This window comes from Antennarius striatus, chromosome 23, assembly GCF_040054535.1.
Source record: "Antennarius striatus isolate MH-2024 chromosome 23, ASM4005453v1, whole genome shotgun sequence".
NCBI lineage: Eukaryota > Metazoa > Chordata > Actinopteri > Lophiiformes > Antennariidae > Antennarius > Antennarius striatus.
The window spans coordinates 7088643-7111293 of record NC_090798.1 but is presented as its reverse complement, the minus strand read 5'-3'; the positions used below and the strand labels follow the sequence as shown (position 1 = coordinate 7111293).

Sequence of the window (22651 nt, the reverse complement as noted above, 5' to 3'; positions counted from 1 at the left end):
TAAATAAGAGCTCTAATTTGCAAAAGAAAACACACATAAACTTGATGTAAACCAAAAGGACCCCGCGGGCCTGTCCAGACAGCGCCTGAATCAGCTCTCTGCTAGTTGAAATGGGCCTGAGCTGATGACAGACAGGTAGACCAGGACTGAGGAGAACGGGGGTGTTTGTTCTGTACAGAATCCAAAATCCGGGACGTACAGCGATGAGGAGTGACGTTTGGACGTTGCAGGGAAGTGAGAAGGATCAGAGAGAAGGAAAAAGAGTAGGAGTCTTGAGATTGAGAGAAGGTGAGAGGCAAAGAGGAAATGGGTTGATGGTAAGTAAGAAGGTGGCGGAGGGGGTGGGTGAGAAAAGAGCACTGTGGGAGGGCACTTTGACATATTCGTTAAAAAATAGTGTTCCTTTTTGTTTTAGGGGTAAATTTTATGGTAAAGATATTCTGTCTGGTTTATGTCCTGTCCTAGAAATGTCACTTCCCTTCCAGGAAAAGTGGAGGAGATGGATACAGTATGAGCGTGTGGAGCCACAGGTAGGAGGAATGTGGAGGCTACTGCTAAAACCTCCGTGACGAGAGGGGATGGATGAAAAACGAAAGAAAGAGGACTGGAAGAAGTCACCCAGTCAAAGGCAACCCAGGGAAGCCACGCTAAAGTAGTACAAAGTGAAATATCTCATTCCGACGGGAGCAAAGGGGAAGAGAAGGGAGAATTACATAAACGCTTCAATATGTGTGAAGCGGCAAACGTGCGTTGAGGAGAAGCTGCGAGCGTGGAGAGGGCATGGAGAGGGTTGATCTAGATCTAGGCCAGTTGGCTGTGACCATAACCGCTTTCGTTTTGAGGTGTTGATTCTTTTGCAGAGCCTTAAGCCACAGGCGTTTAACCTCGACAAACAGCCAAGAACAATGGCTAACAGCCGCATAAACGGAGAACACGTGGAGGTGAAATACAACATTTACTGCCTAATTCAATGACATCTGGAGCTGGACAACCGAATCAGCGCTGCAGGCTCCGACAAGGTGCTGAAAAGTGAAGGTGAACAGGGCATGCTGCAGGTGAAGTAAGACATAGATATGTCTTGTGGTTAGAGCGCGTCTCTTTACAAGCCCCCAGATGCAAAATCCATTGACTGAAGGGAGTCTCAGGTTCCCAACTGGTTCCCCTGGGGACTCGTTTAAATGTGGCGCTAGCCTTGTTTTTGTGAATCTGCTGCGCTGCAGCGTTTGTCACTGCTCATTACTGACAGGACTGACTGTGATGTGGCGCTGGGGGAGGGAGGCGTCCCAGGAGTTGGGCGGTGAATCCTCTGAGTACGGTTGAGACCTCTCAGGTTGCACGCATTGACTCGTCCTCACCATAATGTATACACACCCCGTCGGTGCAGCTTCAACCTCATTGACAAATGTGTCTGGGGGGAAGCAGGTTCTTCCAAATGTTCCCATGATGCAATTCCGTTTCCACTGTCAGCGTGGTTCTGACTTTGTGTCTTGGTGCCGTTTTTAAAAAAAAAAATTTATTCTGCTTCCAATAATTTGATAATGTGAGTCTGATTCCCGTGGATGTGCGATAAGTGTCTAGAAGGGAAATATGTGTTTTACCAATTGTGGCAGTGAGAGTGGCAGAAAAGAAAAGTACTCAGTGTGTGTTTGTGCTTTACGCTGTGAATGTGTTCCACATAGTACTGCTGATGGTTATCTTTTGAAGAGAGCTCTATTGATTTGGCCGTGGTAAATAATTGGTTGGGTCTACAAGTTGTCATGTTCGGCCTGATTGCTAAGCATTGGTGGTCTTGAGCAGTTATCTTCCTCCATATGCTTCCCTCATCCTTCTCAAGCCTCCTTAGTTTATCTCCACATTTATTGATTAGAACCCTATATGACCATTCTCCCCCATCTTTCAATTTGGGCCATAATCTCCATCCTGGAGGCAAGTTATCTGCTCTAAATTTCTTGTTCTGCAGAAGGGAGGGAAGTGCAAGCTCAATTTTAGGAAGGTGAAAAATAAGGGGAAATGAGGAGAATGCAGAATGAGGACATATGAATGGGTCAGATGTAAAAGAGGCTCTGTTTATGACAGTTGACTACATTATGAGCACACAGTCAGGTGAAGTGCACAGGTGAGTGTGAAGAGATTCCCTGCACATTCAGTTCATCAACAAACACAAAAATTGTAAGAATTTGACTGATTTTTTTCTGTCACCAAATCTTTTTCTGTCACCAAATTATATCTGAAAAAAAAAGAAAAGAAAAAACTTTCCGATGCATTTGCCTGAATTGAACCTGGTCCATCTGCTGCTGTCTCCCCTCCACAGGATGTGGCCCCCCCCATCTGTGGCGGGGTCACTCCAAACAAGGAAAAGAGAAGATCATTAGCGACCCCGCTTGAATGGCTCTGGGAACTACAACACCCAGGGAGCCCAGAACAAGAGGGGCGATTATCACAGCAGACCCACAAAGCGCTGCTTTGAATGTATGGAAAGAAAAAAAAAAAAAAAACTCTTTTACTGCAACTGGCACACTTTTGTTCGTCTTAAAAACTATCCGGGGCCAAACATTACACGTTCGCCTTCCCTGCCAAACTCCTGCAAAACCACTATTCTAAACACTCCTAAGGGGATTCAGATATTAAATTGTGGTTTTGTAATAGAATAAGTTTACCACAACTTACTTTAAAGCGACAAGTGAATTAAAGCGCAGATGAGGCCGTATATCTAGCTGTCATGTGTCCTATAAACGTTTTGAGGCTGGCGTAGAATAAATGCGCGGCACACTTTTGTTTGACCTTTATTTTTCCTACTGAAAATTTTTTCCCCAGTTTTTATGAAAGTTAATTCTTTCTACAACTATTTATTTATTTTCTACCTACCAATCTTTTATTATTAAACGTTTACGGGGTCTAAAAATGCTTATTTTCTCCGACTGGTATTCAAATTGTCTGAAAAGTGCTTTGTAAATAAAGTTTGATTGACCGGGGGAACCAGGAGGGAACTAGCGGCGACGGGAAGCCTTCCTGTGGGAGCTGCCACATCTGAATCCGTGGGGGGGGGGGGGGGGGGGGGACCTGACTTCCTGGAGCGGAGGGACGTGGAGAATCGAACGCGAACACGTAAAACTGTGATTCCCGGGAGGGCTTCGGCTAGCCGGCCGCCATAGACATGCAGATGTTTCCCGTCAAAAATCAATTAGTCGGGTTTTTTTTTGTTTTTTTTCATCAGGCGAGGAAGAAAAGAATAATAATTTAAAAAAAAAAAAATTCCTTTACGACTTCATCCGAGTTTAATTTCCACGGCGCTGATTTCAGCGCAGCGGGTGAGATAATGATCATGTAGTCGAGTGGGGGGGACTTTACACAATCAGGTTTACCGCTGCGCCTCTGCAGGAGCGGAGGAGGCTGTTTGCACAAGTAGGAGTTCCACGGCATGGAAGGAACCCCGAGGCCACATTTACACTAGTGCCTCCAAACGTGAACACATCTTCAACAGCATGAGCTGACATGGTTACAGATCTGTCACACAAATGGAGGTTCGAATAAGGGATCATTTTGGTATCATCTTTTACCTATGTGTCATTTTAAAACGTGACAGATGAAACTTACCTAGCACTATTTCTGACTTGTCCCCCCCCCCCCATAGTTTACCTTTTTATGGTTTTGTAAATCACAAATAACACCTTATCAAATAAATAGGAAGTAAGTGTTTAGTTAGCTCACCTTACAATCCAATTAGGGAAGGTAACTAGGCATTTAGAGTCATTTAACGTTTTCCTTTACTATTCCCAACTAACTCCTCCCTGACTTCCCTTTGCTGACCTGTAGATCCGCCATGCTGCCCAGGCTTCCCATCTGCATCCTCATCTCTTGGCCAGTTCTCCTGGCTCATGGTAGCATCACCAGTTCATCCAAGAAGACTCCTGCTGCTCCAGTGAGCTCTCCAGCACCCCCCTCCATCTCCTTTGGGTGACCCCAGCTGGGCTCTCGGTCTCTGTACCAGGCCCTCCGTTCCGACTCCACTTCGATGAACACACTCTTCTCCCCTCTGCTCTTAGCCTCCTCACTAGTAGCGCTGGGCGTCACTGTGTCCAAAAAAAATGTTTTGGCTGTAAATGAAGGCTCTTTGTCCAGCTGAATATTTCATTCCGTATCGTTCATGCGTGTCCACTGGGTGTTGTTTGCAGACGTGTAACATTGGATTCATCTGCACTTAGGAAGCTCATCTGAATTGAAAGCTGTGAGCTGCATTGGATACAAAGTCTTAAGAATGTTAATATGACACGCACATGTACTTCTCTTAGTGTTCAACCAGCACTGGAAGCCTACACTACTCTACCCACTACTCTACCATACACACCCACTCGCAGTGCAGGACTGCATTTGTGTGTGTGCCTTGGACTCCAGCTGGTGGATCACAGCAGATAAAGGATGATTCTGGGCTCCATCACTGAGAGCTTATTCATCTTCCAATGGGGGGTGATGTGTCATCTTAAATAATTGAGTAACAAGTGTCCAGACTTTCTCCCTCTGTGTCATGCGTAACATCTGTGTTAGGCGCTGCATGTATGCGACGGCACAGCTTGGCTAGGATCTACTTTTTTGTGATGAGCTGCAGCGGCGGAAAGTCGTCAGTGTTTCTGTACGAACGCAGACAGCCCCCATCTGTGATCTGACAGTTGCACCCCCCCCCCAAAAAAAAAATCTGTGTAATCCTCCTCATCAGTTAAGGAGATGATTAGTTCAACTTTTAGTCGGCTTGTAAAGGGTGTCAGTATTTGTATAATTACTGCAGATTTTCGTCAAAGACGTAGTTGTTTTTTTTTCCATTTCCATGATAGCTTGGGATGTAATCTCCCATCTTATTGTTTCTCAGGGTACAGCAGGCGTTTGTGTGTTGCACGCTCCACAAAAGATGATGACATTTAAATACATCCCTCTGTTTCACTTGTTCACATGGCGGCGTTTGTCTCTGTTTTTGTGCTTTTGTCATTGCTTATCGCCTGTCAAATCCACCCATGTCTCCTCTTCCTCTTCGTCCCACACGGCTCCTGTTCACGTTCTTATCTGCTTGTGCTTCTATTCCTTTTGCAGGTATTCTTTTTTTGTTTTTTTATTGGGTGAGAAGAAGGCAAGGAAGTGAAAACAGGTTCCCAATAGAGAGACATCCTTTTCAAAATAACAATTCCTGACAAACTATATTTTGATAAGCAGTTTAATTAATTTTCTTTGTTTGATGTGTTGACTTCATGACAAAATTAATTTTTTTTTCTTCCTGTGAACCAACCCTCATTTGTCTGTTCATTAATTTTATGGAGGAAATATACAAATTAGATTACACAGCAGATTGCAGTGCACAAATTAGATTATGGAAAATTGGATTCCTTTAGTTTTTATTCATAATTTAAAAGTGGTCAATAGTTTACATGCTGCTCTTACAAGCTGCCTCTCAGTTGTTGTAACTTGTTTTATTTGTCTTTTATTTCAAGGTCCAAAGGAAATTTATAGCGTGTGATAATTTAATGGTTTGAGAGATGGTGCCGGAACGTTCTTTGGCAACGAACTGGCAGCTGCTTCATTGCTCGCTTTCATTTTGTTCCCTTTTCGCTGTCTTTAGTTAATTATTGAGGGGGGAAATTAAAAAAGCTCTTCGACGTGCCTATTTGCTCGGGATTCACACAGAATTCCATGAAAGCGGAGGTCAGGGACAATTAGTGAGGGAAAAATCTTTGTAAGGAGATGCTAAAAGCAAAGAAACTGGACAGAAGGCTGCAGAGAAAGCAGGTTAGGGGAGGGATGTCTGGGTGGGAAGGAGGTGAGGTGGAGGGTGAAGGAAATGAGAGGAAAGTAAAGAGTAAAAACAGACAAGTGAAGAGAAGGTGGCCTGCTGAGAGATTGACAGGCATGATGGAGAGATGGAAAAGACCCGTGTCTGGAGTTTTCATCCAAACTAGTTAATTAAATCAGGCTTTGTTCCCATTTTAGCCAAACATTTAAGACAGAATTAGGGAAAAATAAGAACAACAGAAAAGAGAAATTGCAGAAGATAACAACAGAATGGAGACCAAGAAGAGGAACGAGTAAAAAAAAAAGAAGTCCCGATTCATTTAACCTCCAATAATTGTGTCTGTAGCTCCACAAATGCTTATGATAAAAACCTGATGAGGGAGGGGAGCAAGCCGGTCGCTCTCATTGATTCTTTGGCTCATGTCTCAGGTTTACATTAGGAATTTGTTTAGAGCGATTGGATTTCTCAGCTGTCTCGTTGTTTATTGTCGGTGGATATTAATGGATTCTGGTTTCAAGCGCTCTCTGCTGCGTATCGGTCCTGTGTGTACATACGCTGGATGGAAATAATTGAGACATCAAATCAACAGAATGGCTGCATTGATAGGTAACCTTCAGACAGTTGCTCTTCAATTCCCCTGTGATAATATTTCACTGTCTGATGTGTGGATATTTGTGTGTGTGTGTGTGTGCGTGAGCGTGTGCGTATGTGACTTACGATTGGCTGAGGTCCAACAGCAGCCGTACAGTCTTGGAGGAAGCTGAAACAATTAATGGATTCATTGATTAGCAGGAAGATTGAATTCAAATGAATTTGGATAATTTAACAATTTCGGCTGCTGGAATTTTACATGTTACGTTCAGTTTGCTTGTCATTAGGAGTGTCAGTGAAACCAGCAGAACAGTTATGTAATAACTCATGTGGCTCTGGAGCGGGTCTGCACAATATTAACAGAGCATCAACAGCATTTACATGACGGCAGCGCTGAGAGGCGGGGCAAGGGTGGAATTACTCAGCCATAGTTTTGGAGTTTTGCACTGTATGGAACAAAAAATAAAAAAAATATTATATAGGAAAAGGGATCAGAGTCTGAAGGACGTCCATCCAGAGAACTGAATATACGCCATAGGCCTCTACTATTGTCTGGTTTTAAAGCTTCAACTTTAAAATACAAAATTTACAGAGAACACAAGCTTAATGAGGGCGGCACGGTGGCGCAGTGGTTAACGCTGCCGCATCACAACACGGTGGACTCGGGTTCGAGTCCCGCTCTGTGTGGAGTTCGCATGCTCTCCCCGTGTCTGAGTGGGTTCTCTCCGGGATCCTCCCACCTCCAAAAGCATGCGCTTCAGGTTGATTGGCCGTTCCAAATTGCCCGTAGGAATGAGTGTGTGTGTGCATGGTTGTATGTCTTTGTGTGTGGCTCCGCGGTGCACTGGTGTCGCGCCTGGAGTGTCCCCCGCCTCACGCCTTATGCCGCCGAGATAGGCTCCGGCTCCCAGTGACCCGCTGCAGCGGATACAGCGGTGGTAATCTGACAATGACTGACTGACTGAAAAACTTAATGAATATTTGATCAAGAGTTTTAATTATTTTACTATCTTGTTGGATGGATTGCTGGATTAGTCTGAGGAGACATGTGTGGTCCTCAGAGGATGACTTCGACTGACTTTGGTGATCATCTCTCTTTTTGTCGAACTCAACAGGTCAAAGTTCACTCATCCAGCGACATTCATTCAACTAATATTTGGGTGCTTCATTCTGTGCAACACAGTAACCAGTGATTGGATTCCAGTAAACTCCAGTTCCCGTGAAGAGATTTTTCACTAACAATCTCACCAGCATTTTACATGTGTTTTGTTTTAAGTGTGAATCTTTTTTTTTTTCTTACAGATATACTAACAAGTTAAATTACACCAGCAAACATGACAAAATGTACCTGCATTGAATCATAAATGTTATCGCTAACTCTCCAGTGGCTTTTAGACTTAGTCTTATTTTTGTATCTTGCTCCCCTACATGAATTCAAAATCTAGAATACCTTTAAAAACCATTTAAGGCATAAATGATAACATGCACACAAGATTGGTTGACATTTAAAATAATAAGCTCACAGTTGCTGTTACAATTTGTTTGCTTCCATCTAAATGGAATATGAATTGCCTAATTTGAAATTGTCTTTAAATAGATTTTTGTTGAAGATGTCAGCTTGGTCACTGAATATATGTAGGCAGTATTGTTAGCAGGTTTTGATATTGTGAAGTCGTATTGATTATCAATGATTCAGAGAATAGAGGAACGATCAAGCCAAGCTGTTGGCATGTTGGACTATCATTTAGGGCAAATATTCCCTTTTATTTTTTTTATTCTTTTCCTTTGTGTAACTCAGCATTGTGCCACGATTTCTATGATCTTTTCAGATGATTAATCAATCCATCAAAATCATCATTAGTTCCAGAGGTGATGTCCACAAAAAGAGAGGCACGCACGACTCACAATCTCTTGACCTCCTCTCTCAATCTTGTGCTCCTTGCACGAACGAATGGTGCCAGCAGCTTTAAGTGCAGCGAGTGTATTACAACACTAATTCCACTACAGCCCCTCCTAAATTGACAGCTGTCACAGGGTTAGTGGGGCCAAGGGGGATGTGGTTGAGCAGTGAAAGGGACTGTTCGGCCTTAAGCATCTCGTAATTGCCTCAGTGGAACAGCCTCTGTCAGAAGAGTCAACATTTTTTAATGGGCAGCAGATATTGACGATTCATGAGTGGTGTCAGCTGGTGTCACCATGTATCAGGCTGTGTGTACTCATGAACATGACATTGTTTAACCCAGTGGCCACTTCTTCACCGCTTTCAATCATTCAGTGTTTTCTTACTACCTGTCGTGCTGAGCATTGTGTATTCACCATGGTTCTCTCCTGTTTGTTTGTCGGGCTGTCTGTCCAGTGCTGTGGGAGAGGGGGAACATCATCGCATCGCAGATCATCGCATCTTCTTGGGGAAGAAATACACCAAAGTGATAATGATGCACAGAGCAGGTAAAAAAAAAAGAAAAGAAAACGAGCTACAGCAATGTGTTGCTTGGCTGTACGCTTGCCAGTAAATAAATGCTGTAAAAAGCAATTCAAGTTCTAAAATAGCTTGAACATCTGCAAGGTCCAATCTGCTTCCCTCCTATTTATCACTGTGTACCTTATGATTTATTTAACATGCTTTTCATATTTTATGCATTGTCTTAAAACAACAAGGCAGAGTGAATTTCTGCTCTGGCAGCAGTAAAAGAAGTTGAAGGGAGACATTTTATTCTGTTAGTAGTTATAGTGAATATAATTTACAATTCATGAATAAATTTAATTGTCAAAAATTACATTCAAACCAAATCTCGATTGGATTTTTTCCAACTTTAAAGTGTTTTCTTGTGCTTCTGCTATTTCGAGTCATGTGGAACTCAAACGGCACCAGTATGGTGCAGACAGAAATTCAGATCTAACCGTGTCCAATAGCGCTTCTATAGAAAGGCCCTGCTGTGAGCTAACACTATCCTTCCTTAATAATGTGCATCATTTCCTCCAGGTTTATATCGTCACTATGAAGATGTAGAAAACATGGTGCAGGTTCTGGAGGTCCCTCTGTGGGGAGGCAAGGCCAGCGTGGTTCTCCTGCTGCCCTTTCATGTAGAGAGTCTTACAAGGTTGGACAATTTTCTGACCCCAGAGATTCTGTCGAAGTGGCTGGAGAAAACCTCAACAGTGTGAGCATCTCTCTGCCCAGGACAAACATCATTGGCTTACTTAGTCTGCAGGTTAGTGTGACGTCTTATTGGAAAAAGGTGACCTCTCCCAGCTGAAAATCATGACTACAAAGACAGGGTAGTTAATTTTCACGTCTGAAATGGGTCTTAAAACTTGAATAACGTAACAGGGCATGCCAAAACGAGAATTTAGTCATGAACTCATGCCAGATGCAGAGTGAAAATCAAAAGTTGTTTTTTTTTTGTCCATAAAAGATATTTGGATCTTCATGGCAAAGTAATGTTTCAGAGTTATCTAAATAGCAGATGTCATTGCCAAAAAAAAGAAAAGAAATTGTAGCACACACCCGATCTGAGATGGTTGTACTGGAATGAGTGTCCATACACAAATGCAGTAAATTATCGAGAGCTTGTGATCGGTGTGGAGTTCCCATCTTTATCGGTTGTTTAGGAGAATAATGAATCACTGTCTTGTTGTCAAACTCCAAAAACATTTTGTCTACTAAGAAACTCCCAGCATGGGAGTATCTTAAATACAGTACAAGAAATGAACACTGAAATTATATTTCCATGTGGCAACATATTTTTACTTGTCAAGAAATGTTGAATTCAAGATGCTAAGTCTTTGATTAACTATGCTAAAATAAATAAAATAGTAAATTTGTAGTGTAGAGTGTAGAGTTTTATTTATTGGGGTTATGTGATTGTAAAGTGGTCAAAACCGGTTCTGGGACTGAAGCCAGACCTGGGGCCGTTCTTTGTAGAGTTTCTATTCTTCCCATCTGTATGAGTTCTCTCCAGGTGCTCCCTTTCTTTTTGAGTCCAAAAACATGTACAGTAATATGGGTGAATTATTGTCTGTAAAATTGTCCACACATGTGAATGTGAATTTGAATGGCTCTTTGTAGCGGTGTGTGCCATCCCTTTGTTGAACGGCATCCTGTCCAGTGTGTACTTCACTTGACGTCCAATGTTAGCTGTGGTAGGTTCCAAACCGCCATTTCTTTTGCAAAGGGTAAGTGATTATAGAAGAATTGATGGATGGATGTTCTTTTAAAATGATAAACTCGACCTCGGTGTCCATCAAACTGAATGTTTAATAATGTCCTCTGTGACACCGTACAGGTCTAAATAAAATACATTGAATTTTTGTTTCCCTTCATCCACTGCGTCAAGACTTTGTTCTCTGGCAGGCAGAGTCCTATTTCTTAGTCTTGCTGCACTACACTGCTGCTAGTTGATGTTTTATTCCTCTCCCTATAGGCTGAGAAGCTCTTGTTATGTGATCAGAGGGGCTTCAGTAGTTTCTTTATGTCACTGACTTTACCATGTGGCTCATGTGTGACAGTCTTATGAGGTACATCCACTTGTTTTGAACTGGCATCCTTTTGTATCTTCTCTATCCTCTGGGGTGCAGATACAACTGTAGCTTGTCAGTATTACCCTGGCCTTAGTTAGTAGCTCCAACAAATCCTCGGAATAAGTTTGAACAACCAGGTGCTCCAACCAACCCAATGCATCTTGGATTAACCTATTGTCCAGAGACATGTGGCTTTTGTTTTTGTTTTTTTAAGATGAATTTACAGGTGTTCTTGTGAGAATAAAACCAGTTGATTCCATTGAGTTTGTCTTTTCCTGCTTGACACAGCAAACTTAAAGTAGCTGTGCTTATAAAGATTATTAAATGCGACCTGGAGAAGTGATTATTCATCAATTTCTTACCATTTTTAGATCAGGCATGTAGCCTTGACTTCCTATTTGACTTTGTTTTTCCTATTCATTTCCTCTATCCACACAATGCACCCTTTTTCACTTCACCTGGTATCGTTTAACATGTCTCAGAGAATCTAGCCGTTGTTCTCATTGTGTCCTCATTCTCCTCTTAAGAGTTTCCTCATCTCTGCTTTGTTCTTTCCTCTTCTCTTGGCCACCACCTCTCCTGTCTTGCACTCTGCTTATCTTAGTTCTCCGAGCCTTCCCCTTCCAGAGTAATTCTTTCTGTATTCATATGTCATTCATCTTCCTCTTCCCTTGGCTCTGTCGCCTCCAGTCTCTTATGCATTCTTCACCTATAACTTCTGTTTCTTTCCTACTATTTATCTCCCACTGTCTCTTTAGTGTTCTTATTAACAGAAGCAGTGTGCTGTCTTGCCCCTTATAATTCTGTGCAGACAGTCTTTCTGGCAAATTACAATGTTCATCCTTTCCTCCCTTCTCTATATCCATATATCTGCCTAACTTTGAGCTGTGACAGATTGCAGCAAAGAATAAGACCCTGGATGTTAGGAGTCTATGAGGGGCCTGAAGATGTCAATTGCTTTTAGCTTCTATGGGTTTCAGACACCTGTGAAAGACCTCCTTTTGCATGTTCACAAAGTTCATGCCACTACCCAGCTGGCACTTGGCCCTTGACACTGCTCCTGGAAACCTGGAGAGTACCAGCTAGCTAATTTCGATTAGTAAACCTAGGCACCAGGCAGACTGGCAGCAGATACTGATGCTATGCAAGTTCATGGGGGATGTTGAGGCTCAGACTGGCTAAACTGGAGGCTTTCTCCAGCTGCTGCATAGAAGGTTGGAGACTTCATGCGCTATAGTGGAAGACCATGTATTTGTGCAGGCCTAAGGTTCTGTGTGCACCTTTTGAGATCATTCTGCTAAGTCATGGGAAAAGAAGTTTCCATTTCATGCGTGGAATTCCGACATTAGTTCCAGTCGTTGTCCTTGGCTCAGTGAAATAACAGATGTAACCTAGCAAATTTGGCAGGACCTATATAATCCAAATACATAAGATCCTAGTTTACAATCACTCAGGTGATTGATTGATAAGACTTATCACACTGTTGGTGTTCCTAGAACCGCAGAATACATTTACAATGTAGAAGCTCTTCCCTCACAAATGTTCTGATGCTGAATACAGAAACTAGCTTGCAAATGTAAACCTGGCAAAAAAAAACATACCATTGGTCTGTTAGGGGGTTACTTAGAGAATAGATGCAACTATGGATGTAACTGATTTGATGGTTGGACAAATTTCATTGCTGCAACGTGTTTTGAGATGGACTCTTTGGACACAAGTGACACTGTTTGCATCCTCCATCATCTTTCCATTGCCTTTGGATGCAATCCCTGTGATTCAATACTTGCATCGCATTCAGTATGAATCCAAGTTTTGATTTAGAAGGATGTGCATTATCTGGTGATACAACAGCTGTGGATGAGCAACAAAGGCATTTTCAGAAAAAAAAGAGGGAGAGTGGTTAGTTGAACTGAGAACATAGAGGGCATGTCAGTGTAGCTATTTTCCAGGGCTTGGCACTGCGACTGGAACCTATAGACCTCTTTTTGCATGTACATTACAACCTCATTGTGAACTGATGAGATCTACTTTGCCCTCTTTCTGCTTTAACAAACATCAGCAGAATTGTGCTGCCATGTTATTCTGAGAGCCAGAACAAGAACAAGCTTTTGACATTAACATAGTCAGAATGCACACACATAGATACACAGGAAAAGCAATGACTGTTAAATGCAACAAGCAGGAAAAAAAATACTCTTGCACACACACAATTGTCTGCAGAAGATTTTGTCACATGGAGCAGAACAAATTACTGTTTTTTACCTGTTAAAACTAGAAGTCACCTCAATTTGCTTTCATAATCAAACTAATTATGGTCAGGCACTTAATTACTTTGACCTGTGTTTCTCTGGTTCACCAACAGTTGGCTCTGTCTGTTTACTCTCTCAAGAAAAAGAAATAGATTTGAAGAATCATTATAAAAGGACTGAACAAACCTTCAACCCACTCCAAACTCATATATTTTTCTCTAACATCTCTAACATCATTGACGGCCTGCCATGTCTTTTCTAACAATCATTTTTCCAGTTGGACCAGGCAAATAATTGCTCATCACCAAGCACTAATGCTGTTTACTCCTCTGCCTGTCAACATCCAGGACGGCCATAGACTCCTGAGATTAGAATGTGGCATCTAGACAAACAGAGGATCATCGAGGTGTATGTGTGCCTGTCAACCTAAAAACTCATGTCCTCTATGTGATGCTGAAGAGATCCCTTAAATGAACCCAACCCTGTCTTCCCTTCAATCCAATGCCTAACAGTCCTAGAGATCTAACTCATTTTTGTATGTCTCATGTGTGACGGTAATTCACCATTACTCTGCATTGCATCGGCTCCTCTGACCTAAATAGGAGTGACATTCCGCAGGCATGTGAACAAGAAAGGTGAAGAAGGACAGGGGGGTCGGTGATTGCTCAGGGACAAGGTAGGCAGTGTCACAAGAAACTATAAATAGCTGCATTTTTTCCTTGTCTCTTTTTTGCATTTCCATATGTGTGCCGATCTGTGAAGGACAGACTGTTTTGGAGTTCATAGCCAAAGACCAAGAATCTTCTTAACCATCCTGGCCCTGAGGTCACTGAATAAACCACCCTCATCGCTTTCTCCGTCTGTCTGTTATCCAGAGCTGACCGCTAATGGTCTGCCCTGAGCTCCTTTCTGGTTATATCTCCCGTTGGTGACTATGATATACGAGTGTTCCTGGGAGAGATCACTCAATCACAGCTAATGAGGTCAAAAGGCCATCAAATATTTACAACAGCCCACTCTGCAGTATACAGTGTCAAGGCACAGCTGCTTTAACACAGTTTGCATCATATGAATTAATCAGATGTTTCATTAGTTGCATATCTCACTAAAAAACAAGGCTTCTTCCTCTTGCATTTGCAGTCAGATTGCAGTGTGAAGTTAAAAGGAGTTTTTGTGCGTACGCAAGTGATTGAAGGAGACACACAGGGGGTATTGACTGTGCAGACTAGGTAAAACCCCATGTAAATAAGACAGCAATAGTAGTTTTGCTGATGATACTCAATAAAGACACGGAGAGGCTTTGAAGCCTCAAGAGAGCAGATAGAAAGAGTTTTTTTTTAAGCCTGCATCACAATGAAATGGAGGTGTGATGGTGCCATCACCACATGCTGCATACTTGAATCCACCCATGCAGAATGTTAAGGACAGTATTAAATCAAGCAGAACGTGTTTGTAGTTTGTTGCTAAAGGTGAAGGCAGCTTAAAATAACCATTGGGAACGTTTGGTTTGTTCACCAGAGGGAACAGAAGGGGTAGAATGTGCAGGAGGTTGTTGTTTAACCTCTTTTCCCATGGTTGTTAGGTTGGTTGAAGTCACAGTGCTGCTATAATAATTAGTCAGGGTTAGACCGTGAGGGTTGTTGTGTTAGTCATTTTCCTCTTCATTTTATTTTGTATTTATATGGTTTGTAGTCCAAATGATTCATCCAGAATATAATTAAGAATGACAATGACCATCAGTTACCCCAACTAATTAGTGAACCATTAGTTTTTGTTCTGCCAGTGGCCATTAGGAACTCAAAAACTTTTAACTTTCATGCAATCGGTGTTTCACAGATTGTATAAAAGTCCCACCTGTTTATCTGTGGAATGAACCAGTCACTGTTTGTGTTTCTTTCCCAGTAGTTTGCCTGTTTATCAACTTGTTTGAAACATCCACCCCTCCATTTTCTTGAAGGCCATACGACTAGAATCTTCTCGACTTCAGCAGCTTTTCCGGGTATAGCTTGAGTCTATCCCAGCTGGCTCCGGGCAAGAGATGGGGTACACTCCAGGCATGTACCAGCGCATCACAGGGGTACATGAAAGATGAACAATCACTCACCCACACTTACATCTACACTAAATTTGAAGTGATCAGTTCACCTAAGCTGCATGTTTTTGGAGGTTTGGATGAACCCACACAGACACTGGGAGAACATACAAACACAGAAAGGAATCAAACCCAGAACCTTCTTCCTGTGAAGTGACAGCGCTACCTGCTGCACCACCATGTCACCTTGTTTGAAAGACAGGCTTTAAATTCAGGCCAATTATGTACTTATAAAAATCAAAAATTTTATGAAAAACATTAAATGTATTGGATTTATTCATCATGTAAATTCATAGTTTCTTATGATTTGTGTTTTCTATGGAAATTGTTGACAATTTACAAGGTAGACTGTTTTTTGATTTAACACAAATACTGAAATTGTTGTAGGATACAAGGGAAAAGAAAGTACATTATTGTACCTTTGGGAAAATTTGTCTCAGCTCTGCTGTATTTTCAGAAGCGATAAACGCAATGTGCAATTTAAAGTCACAAAATATACCATAAAACAATGCTTCAGTGGTCAAAGAATCATATTTTTTGCTCATTTTGTCAGCATGGCATAAGACTGTGAGGACAAGGAGTATCTGTAAGTTGGTCAAATATTGTTTTCCTGTTTGATTCACTGATTTTCCACTGTTTAAGTCCATTAGTCTGCAAGCAACTTTGTATAAAAACAGATCACTGACAACTGCATTCGTTTAGGACCTGATCTTTACTTTTCATTTCCTATTTTCTTTCTTCCTGACTTTCATTATTAAGGCTGCTCTGTGAACCCTCACAGGTGGACCAGCGACGTGTCTGGCTGCCACAGCCTGTCCATTTAGAAGCCCTACAGGTACACCCAACTAGTTACTTAGTTGGCTCACCCATTGAGCTATAATAATGTGATGTTGAGTGCTGCAGCCTGAGGGTTGATGCCATGCTACCTCAGGCCTGGTTAGACAGCAGTACTGACACACACACACAGAGGGCAATGCCTGTGGCTCTCACTCACAGACAAATAGCTCGTTGCAGCCGGTTGCGAGGCATCTGCAGTCCATCCAGTGCCGTTCCATTGAAGATTCATGTGCTACTACATGGAGAAAGGGCAGCTCCCTGTTGTTCCATATAATGCAGTGGCACGTCTCCAGAGTGCACGAGGCCATCTTCAGGCTTCTGTGACACCCATGGCCTGATTCGTGTTAGCAGTCATGAGGTCGCTTAATTTTTAAACACTTTAAACATTTTGCGGAGTGCTTTCAAAACTAGTATCGTAGGAGAGCCAGAAGAAGAGCTTTGTTGTGTAGGGTTATTTCTTACTATTTATATGCTTCACCTGCCCTACCGTAGGATAAGTGACCTGGCTCCTCAGCGAATACTGATGAAGAGAATTAGTAGGAATGAACATGAGTGACGCAAGAGAGACAGAAACCAGCTCCACTTCCTCATAGACATTAGTCCCCAACAATTTTAGGGTTTCATCGACTCAAGGCGATTTCTGTTTTTCCCGTTAGATAAGGAGCAAAAAACCCTTGGAATCATTCGCAGATAGAGATTGAGAAGTTGAGGGAGCCTGTCAAAGGGAGGAAAAGGATGAGGGGAGGTAAGGACTGAGTTAGTAGCACAGAGGGAGATACAGACTTTGGTGAAATAGAGGCACACAGACTCGATGAGGGATGAGGATGGCAGGCAAGTTGCAGAGCAACAGAGGAAGACAGTGATGTAGCGGTGGCGCATGGAGGAAGAGAGGAGGAATAATGGATGAGGACAATAGAAGTGCATTAGTGCAGGAGGTGATGTGTGTATGTGTGTGTGTGTGTGTGTGTAGGTGTGTGTGTGTGTAGGTGTGTGTGTATGGTGGAAAGCTTTGCAAGAAAACACTAAATGACAGATGCCTACAACTGCATATACATCTGCTTATTTCATGTTTAGTCTTAATCCGACATGATCCACTCTAACTTCCTCTTGCACGCACATCTTAAACATTAAGTCAAAAAGCAGACATTCAGCATGGATTATCACCATTAGCCTTTAGCACTCGATTTTAAGAGCCGAGCAGAGCTACAACAATTTGGTTTTGAAAAATCCACGAAAACACAGAACAATACATCCAAATAATTCTAGAAAACAAGAAGTTCACCCCCTTGTGCAACTTCTTTTTTTCCCTGCTATGGCAACACATCCACAGACAAATTCCACAGTGTTTCCCACTCTCATTCGCACAAGCTCACATCCGGCCCCTGGAGAAGCCTGTCACTCTGAGTGGCCCTTTGCCATGGGAGGATAAACTACCTGTCATGATGACGACTTTCTGTGGAATTCATATCAGAGGCAAAACAAAGGAGGTCACGGGGCATCACTCTTAAATTATTCATCCTCTGCTTCCTCTGTCCATCTCCTCTCTGCCTGTTGCCCACTTTGTTCTGCCAACTCACAACAACGGCGACTGTCAGCCTCCATCCAGTCTCACATTTATTTTTTGTACTGGAGGTAAATAAACACAAAATCTTTAAAATGGGAAAAATGCTGATTTACAGTTTGGGGTATTTAATCATGTAGCGAGTTTCAGGAAGAGGAGTGCATGTCACCATTTTCTGAAGGTCACATCAGCATGCAATTTTAAAATGTGCTTCCCTCCGACTTGTTTGGTCTTCCTGTTTGCATAATTGATCAGTGTCCTGGTAGCCGCTTGTTCACTGATGGGACATCTCTGTTTTTTTTGTTTTTTTAAGCTTCAGTGGAATTGCATTCAATAGATTCTATCGTTCTGTGATTTCTGATTCCAGAAACAGTTGTTTGCTCTGTGCTTGATTGACCCCTGGGACTAGAAAGCAGCTGATTTCTCAGGGGTTTCAGACATGAGCGAGGGAAAGCTCCACCTTAGTGCAGTCCTCCAATGGACCTCCCTGGAGTTTTCCAGTCAAGCCAGGAAGGGCAATGCAGACCTTGAGGAGGAAGATATAAAATATCCCAAGATGTTCTACGCCAGGGGTCACCAAATGGCGGACCGCGGTCCGGATCCGGACCGCGTGATTGTTCTGTCCGGACCTGTGACCACTCCATGATAAATTCATGAGAGTAGATTTTCTTGGCACATTTTGACTGATGGTTGCGGCTACAGATGGCAGGCGCTGCTACTCTAGTTAATACGGTAGTAGCGCCATTCAGTTCAGCCAATCAGATCATTTGTTTACCTGCTCTGTCAGCGCACCTAGAAGTGAGAAAGCTCGCTGCCGCTACCGCTGTGAGTTTACCGCTACAGGAGCACAGAGGAAGGGAGACGGTGAAGACAGCATAGGTCCAAACGAAGGGAGGTTAATGAAGAAAACCGCTGGTTAACAATGAGTGGACGAAATTTATTCCTCCATCAGGCAGTTCAAAACCATTTTACCTCATATAGTCTCAACACGCAGCAATAATTAACTAATTAATAACGTGAAACGCTACTACAAAACAAAGCACAGAGCTTTTGCGCAGAATTATCTCCTGAAGTCTGAGCTGAGGGCAAAATGACAGAGCAAAATGCAAATGCATGTTCACTAAAGGCACTGTGGATTTTGGGGCAACATAAACATCTTTTAGTGATGAGACAGTTGTGAATAAGTGCTTAAAAGCTGCTGTTGACACATTGTTTGAGGGAAAACAGAAAGATGAGATGTGTGGAAAAACTCCCAATGTCAGCTTCAACAGCAACCAGAAAATCAGAAATATTGACAGCTTATTGCAGCAATTCAGAGAGCACCATGCATATCTGTGGACATTGATGACTTGTAGCTTTTGTGTGTGTCAGGTTCCTTCACAAAGATAAGGATCTCTTTGCTGAGTGTACACCACCATGAAATACACACAAGAGGAGAGGACATACATGCAGCAATAAAAGAGATGCTGACAAAGTCCAGTGGTGTCTTGCAGCACAGATGACAGAGACCACTACAAGGTGGACCACCACAAGGTGTGCACAGGCATAAGGTGTGCACAAGGTGTGCACAGGCACACCTTGCATACAAGGTTACTTGTGTACAAGTGAATTACTGTCAGGCCACACGCTGCTTTCTCTCATGAAGAAAGTTCTGTTTACATTTTTCCCCTGAAAGAGCCAGTTTTTATTCATGCTTTCTGAACATGTTAATGTTTTTTGACTTGAAGTGTAGGCCTTCAGTTCTTTAGGCTGGGATGTCTTTAATTTACGAGAAAAGGATTAATCAGCTCTTTTTGCACTTTATTTGTAATTCTGAGGTTTGTGTGTTCTTCAATCTTACATACAGGCTTGAAATTTATTTGTCTGTGTTTACATTTATTTATGGTGGTGTCAAAGAGCTAGCTGTACACTCAGTTAAACATATCCTGCATTGAAAATTGATAATTACTGATAATGTGGACATAGGGACCAGCTATAAGACACAAACTGGACTTGGGTTCGGACCTTTTACGAAGAGGAAAGTTTTATAACCGGACCTCCGTGACTTTTAATTGAATACCCCTGTTCTACACCAATCACCCGTTTATCATCATTGTTGGGGACAACACAAGCAGGGCCCTGCTGCTGATGGGAGCGCTGGATCATGCGGAGGGAGAGGCCCTTCATGATGAACTGTAACACCATTCGACACGCATTCCTTTTTCCCCTCTCTTTATTTGGCTGTCTCTTCCTCTCTCTATCTTAAAGAGTACATGCCGGTTTCTAAGTCGAGACATTGTCATTTATTGTGGCACGCTGTCACGTCAGACTACAGCTGGCTGTCAGACAGTGACACTCCCTAGTCTGACTGACACCACCGTACCCGACACTTACACAGTCGCAGACACATCTCGGCATACATAAATGAAGATATGGTGGGAGACATTACTAAAGTTGACGGAAGCAAACAAATAGTAAATCTCCCATGTTCACCCCCACACATACAACCCTTGGCGATCAAGTCAACTCAACAACAAGAGGCGCTGACAAAAACTAACTTGCCGTCTTGCTGCAGCATCAAGAAAGAACTTTAATGTAGAGAGGCCGTCTATGAATCCTCGCTGTCAGGCAAACACGAGGGGCAGCTAGGCGTGTCAACAGATCAAGGGTGCCCATGAGGCCGCTCTGGGAGCTGGTAGGAATCCATGCCGGGAAACCATGCCTGGGCTACAGAGGTACAAGACTGATGGATTGGCCAAGTGCTTATTGATGAGCCAGCTTAATGCTAATGTCCTTAATGACTCACAACGCTTGTCAACAACACAGAGAGGACGGGAAAACCTTTTAATCTCTTAATACCATCAAGGATCAATGACACTGTTATGCCTGCTCGAAAGTGATTCGACATTACTGGACTAAAATGTAACAGTATTATATTTAGGGCGATTACAACTATTGGAATAGATATTGATTGTCATTCTGTTATGTAAAGGAACTACTGCGAGAGATCGATGTTAAATATTTGAATATTTTTTTTTAACATGAGGTACTGTATATTTATCAATGTCTTCACCCTATCTTTATACAAACCAATCAATCATCAAAATGCTTTCTATCAATAAGGAATACTTGTGGATTGTCACAGCTTCATCTTTCTTGACAGCTCTGATACAAACTAGAGAGGAGGCTTTTTTTTTTTTTTTTGTTAAGAAAAAACAAACCCTCTGCTCTGAATAGTTTTAACTGACATTGAGCCTCAAGGGTGAATGGGAGTTGATTTAAAACCTGAAATAGAATTAGCCAATGAAGGTTGAGGAGCAGTTCCTTGAAGTGCAGCAGTAACTACGTCAGCGCTGTTTGAATATTCCCGAGCATAAAAAAACTCATATATATTTCCACCAATAACAAAGTGAGAAAAAACAAATGAATGGATAGTCGCCCCTTACTAAGCGCATACATAGGATGATTTCTGGAATAGTGTAGTATTTGTTGTAAATGTACACTAGCTGGTCTGTCTGATGCAGAGTGTTCCACCAATCTGTTCAAGTAACACCCTGGTTGTGGAGTTTTGTTCTTAATTTAGCCCTTTGCTCGGGTCTGCTCAGCGACAGAATGCGCTGTGCATGCGCGTTAGTTGGCGTGTGCATTCAGTCGTGAATAAAGCCACTACAATGGCCTCTCCTCGGCGGGGGCCTCCTGCTCAGACGAGACTTGTAAAGGGCACTCTGCTGCAGGTGTAGCCCACGCTGAATGGAACTGGGAGCTCAATTTAGACAAGCCGTTGATGGCTCTGGGCTGTCTGCTGTGAGCACATCAATCCTGCTCATTCCAGCAGCAGCTCCCCACCGACTCACCTTCACATTTCGTTCACTTCTGAGCACTTGTGACCACATGCATGTCGTCGTATGCTCACAGGTAGCCCGGAATAATCTGACCAGAGACGAGGTGAGAAAACATTCAGTGATACATAGAGCAACTATATGCACTGTTAAACGCAAACTAAAAATATATAAGAGCAGTGAAGAAAAAATAATTCTGATAGCAATGTTAGCATGCTTTTTTTTATTCTGTAGTTTTGATGGTTTTTCGTTTTTTTGTTTTTTTTTAAACAATTTTTTTAACAATAGGGCTAAAATTGACAATTTCTGAATTTATAAAATTTTATTCACCATCTGGAAATCATCTCCTGACTCAACCATCGTTGACCCAATTTTGGGAACCCCTGCAGGGAAAATGGATGCAGGTTTTATTTCAGAACCGCTGTCACTACCTGAATACTTTAAAAGTCTGGGTAATCCCTAAAAGGCACACAGACTTTAAAGAAGATTCATGAGTTCATTTTGATTGTGATCACAAAGTAATTTATTGTACTTTTTCCGCTGAAACTGAGATGTTCTTTGCAGAACTTGAGAAAAATACCTCTTCTCAACATTGGAATATAAAAATCATTCAAGGAGATCTCTGCAGGATTCTATAGGCGCAACAATCCAGTATTGTACTAAATAATATAACTAAAGATGGGACCAAAAAAATAGTTTGGTTTTGGGGCCTTATTTATTTATATTTTAACTTTTTCTGTTAACACTTTTCAGTGCACATTGTCTCTAGAAGCCTATTTGGTAGCAACAAGCTTTCGATTCTCCATGAAAAAATGATGGATATTAAATGTTTATTGAAGGCATTTCTTTCCTGATACCTTGTATGATGTGTTCAATTCCTGGACAATCGCAGCTCTGCAAAGGAGGGTGAGACTGAAAGAGAAGTCAAAGCACCATCACCCCAGTAATCCCAGTCAACCCAGTTACAGAACAGTTAAGAGGTCATAGGAATGACTGCTTAACCAGGGATCAAACTTTGGTCTCCTTTAAAACTTAAATGCTATTTGTTGTACAAGTGCTGACAGTTTGGGAAATTGATCATTCAAATGTGGATTTCAATCTAAATGGGGAATATATTAATGTATTTGGGAGCAAAATGTTCAAACATACTTAGGGAAACATTGTTTAAATGTGTATAAATGTGTAAATGTTAAAAGATGGGTCTTTCGG

General features: G+C 42.1%; 1 protein-coding gene across 1 annotated transcript; it reads left to right on the top strand.

Annotated features, from left to right (window-relative positions):
• Positions 1 to 203: 203 nt before the first annotated feature.
• serpinh2 (serine (or cysteine) peptidase inhibitor, clade H, member 2) lies at positions 204 to 19802 on the top strand. The gene is given in 12 exon segments (XM_068308830.1): positions 204 to 288; positions 466 to 530; positions 861 to 941; positions 984 to 1060; positions 3814 to 3936; positions 3938 to 3975; positions 3978 to 4074; positions 8721 to 8812; positions 9348 to 9518; positions 9521 to 9576; positions 17992 to 18190; positions 19696 to 19802. Coding segments are annotated over 12 exon segments (1191 nt in total).
• The last annotated feature ends 2849 nt before the right edge of the window (positions 19803 to 22651 follow it).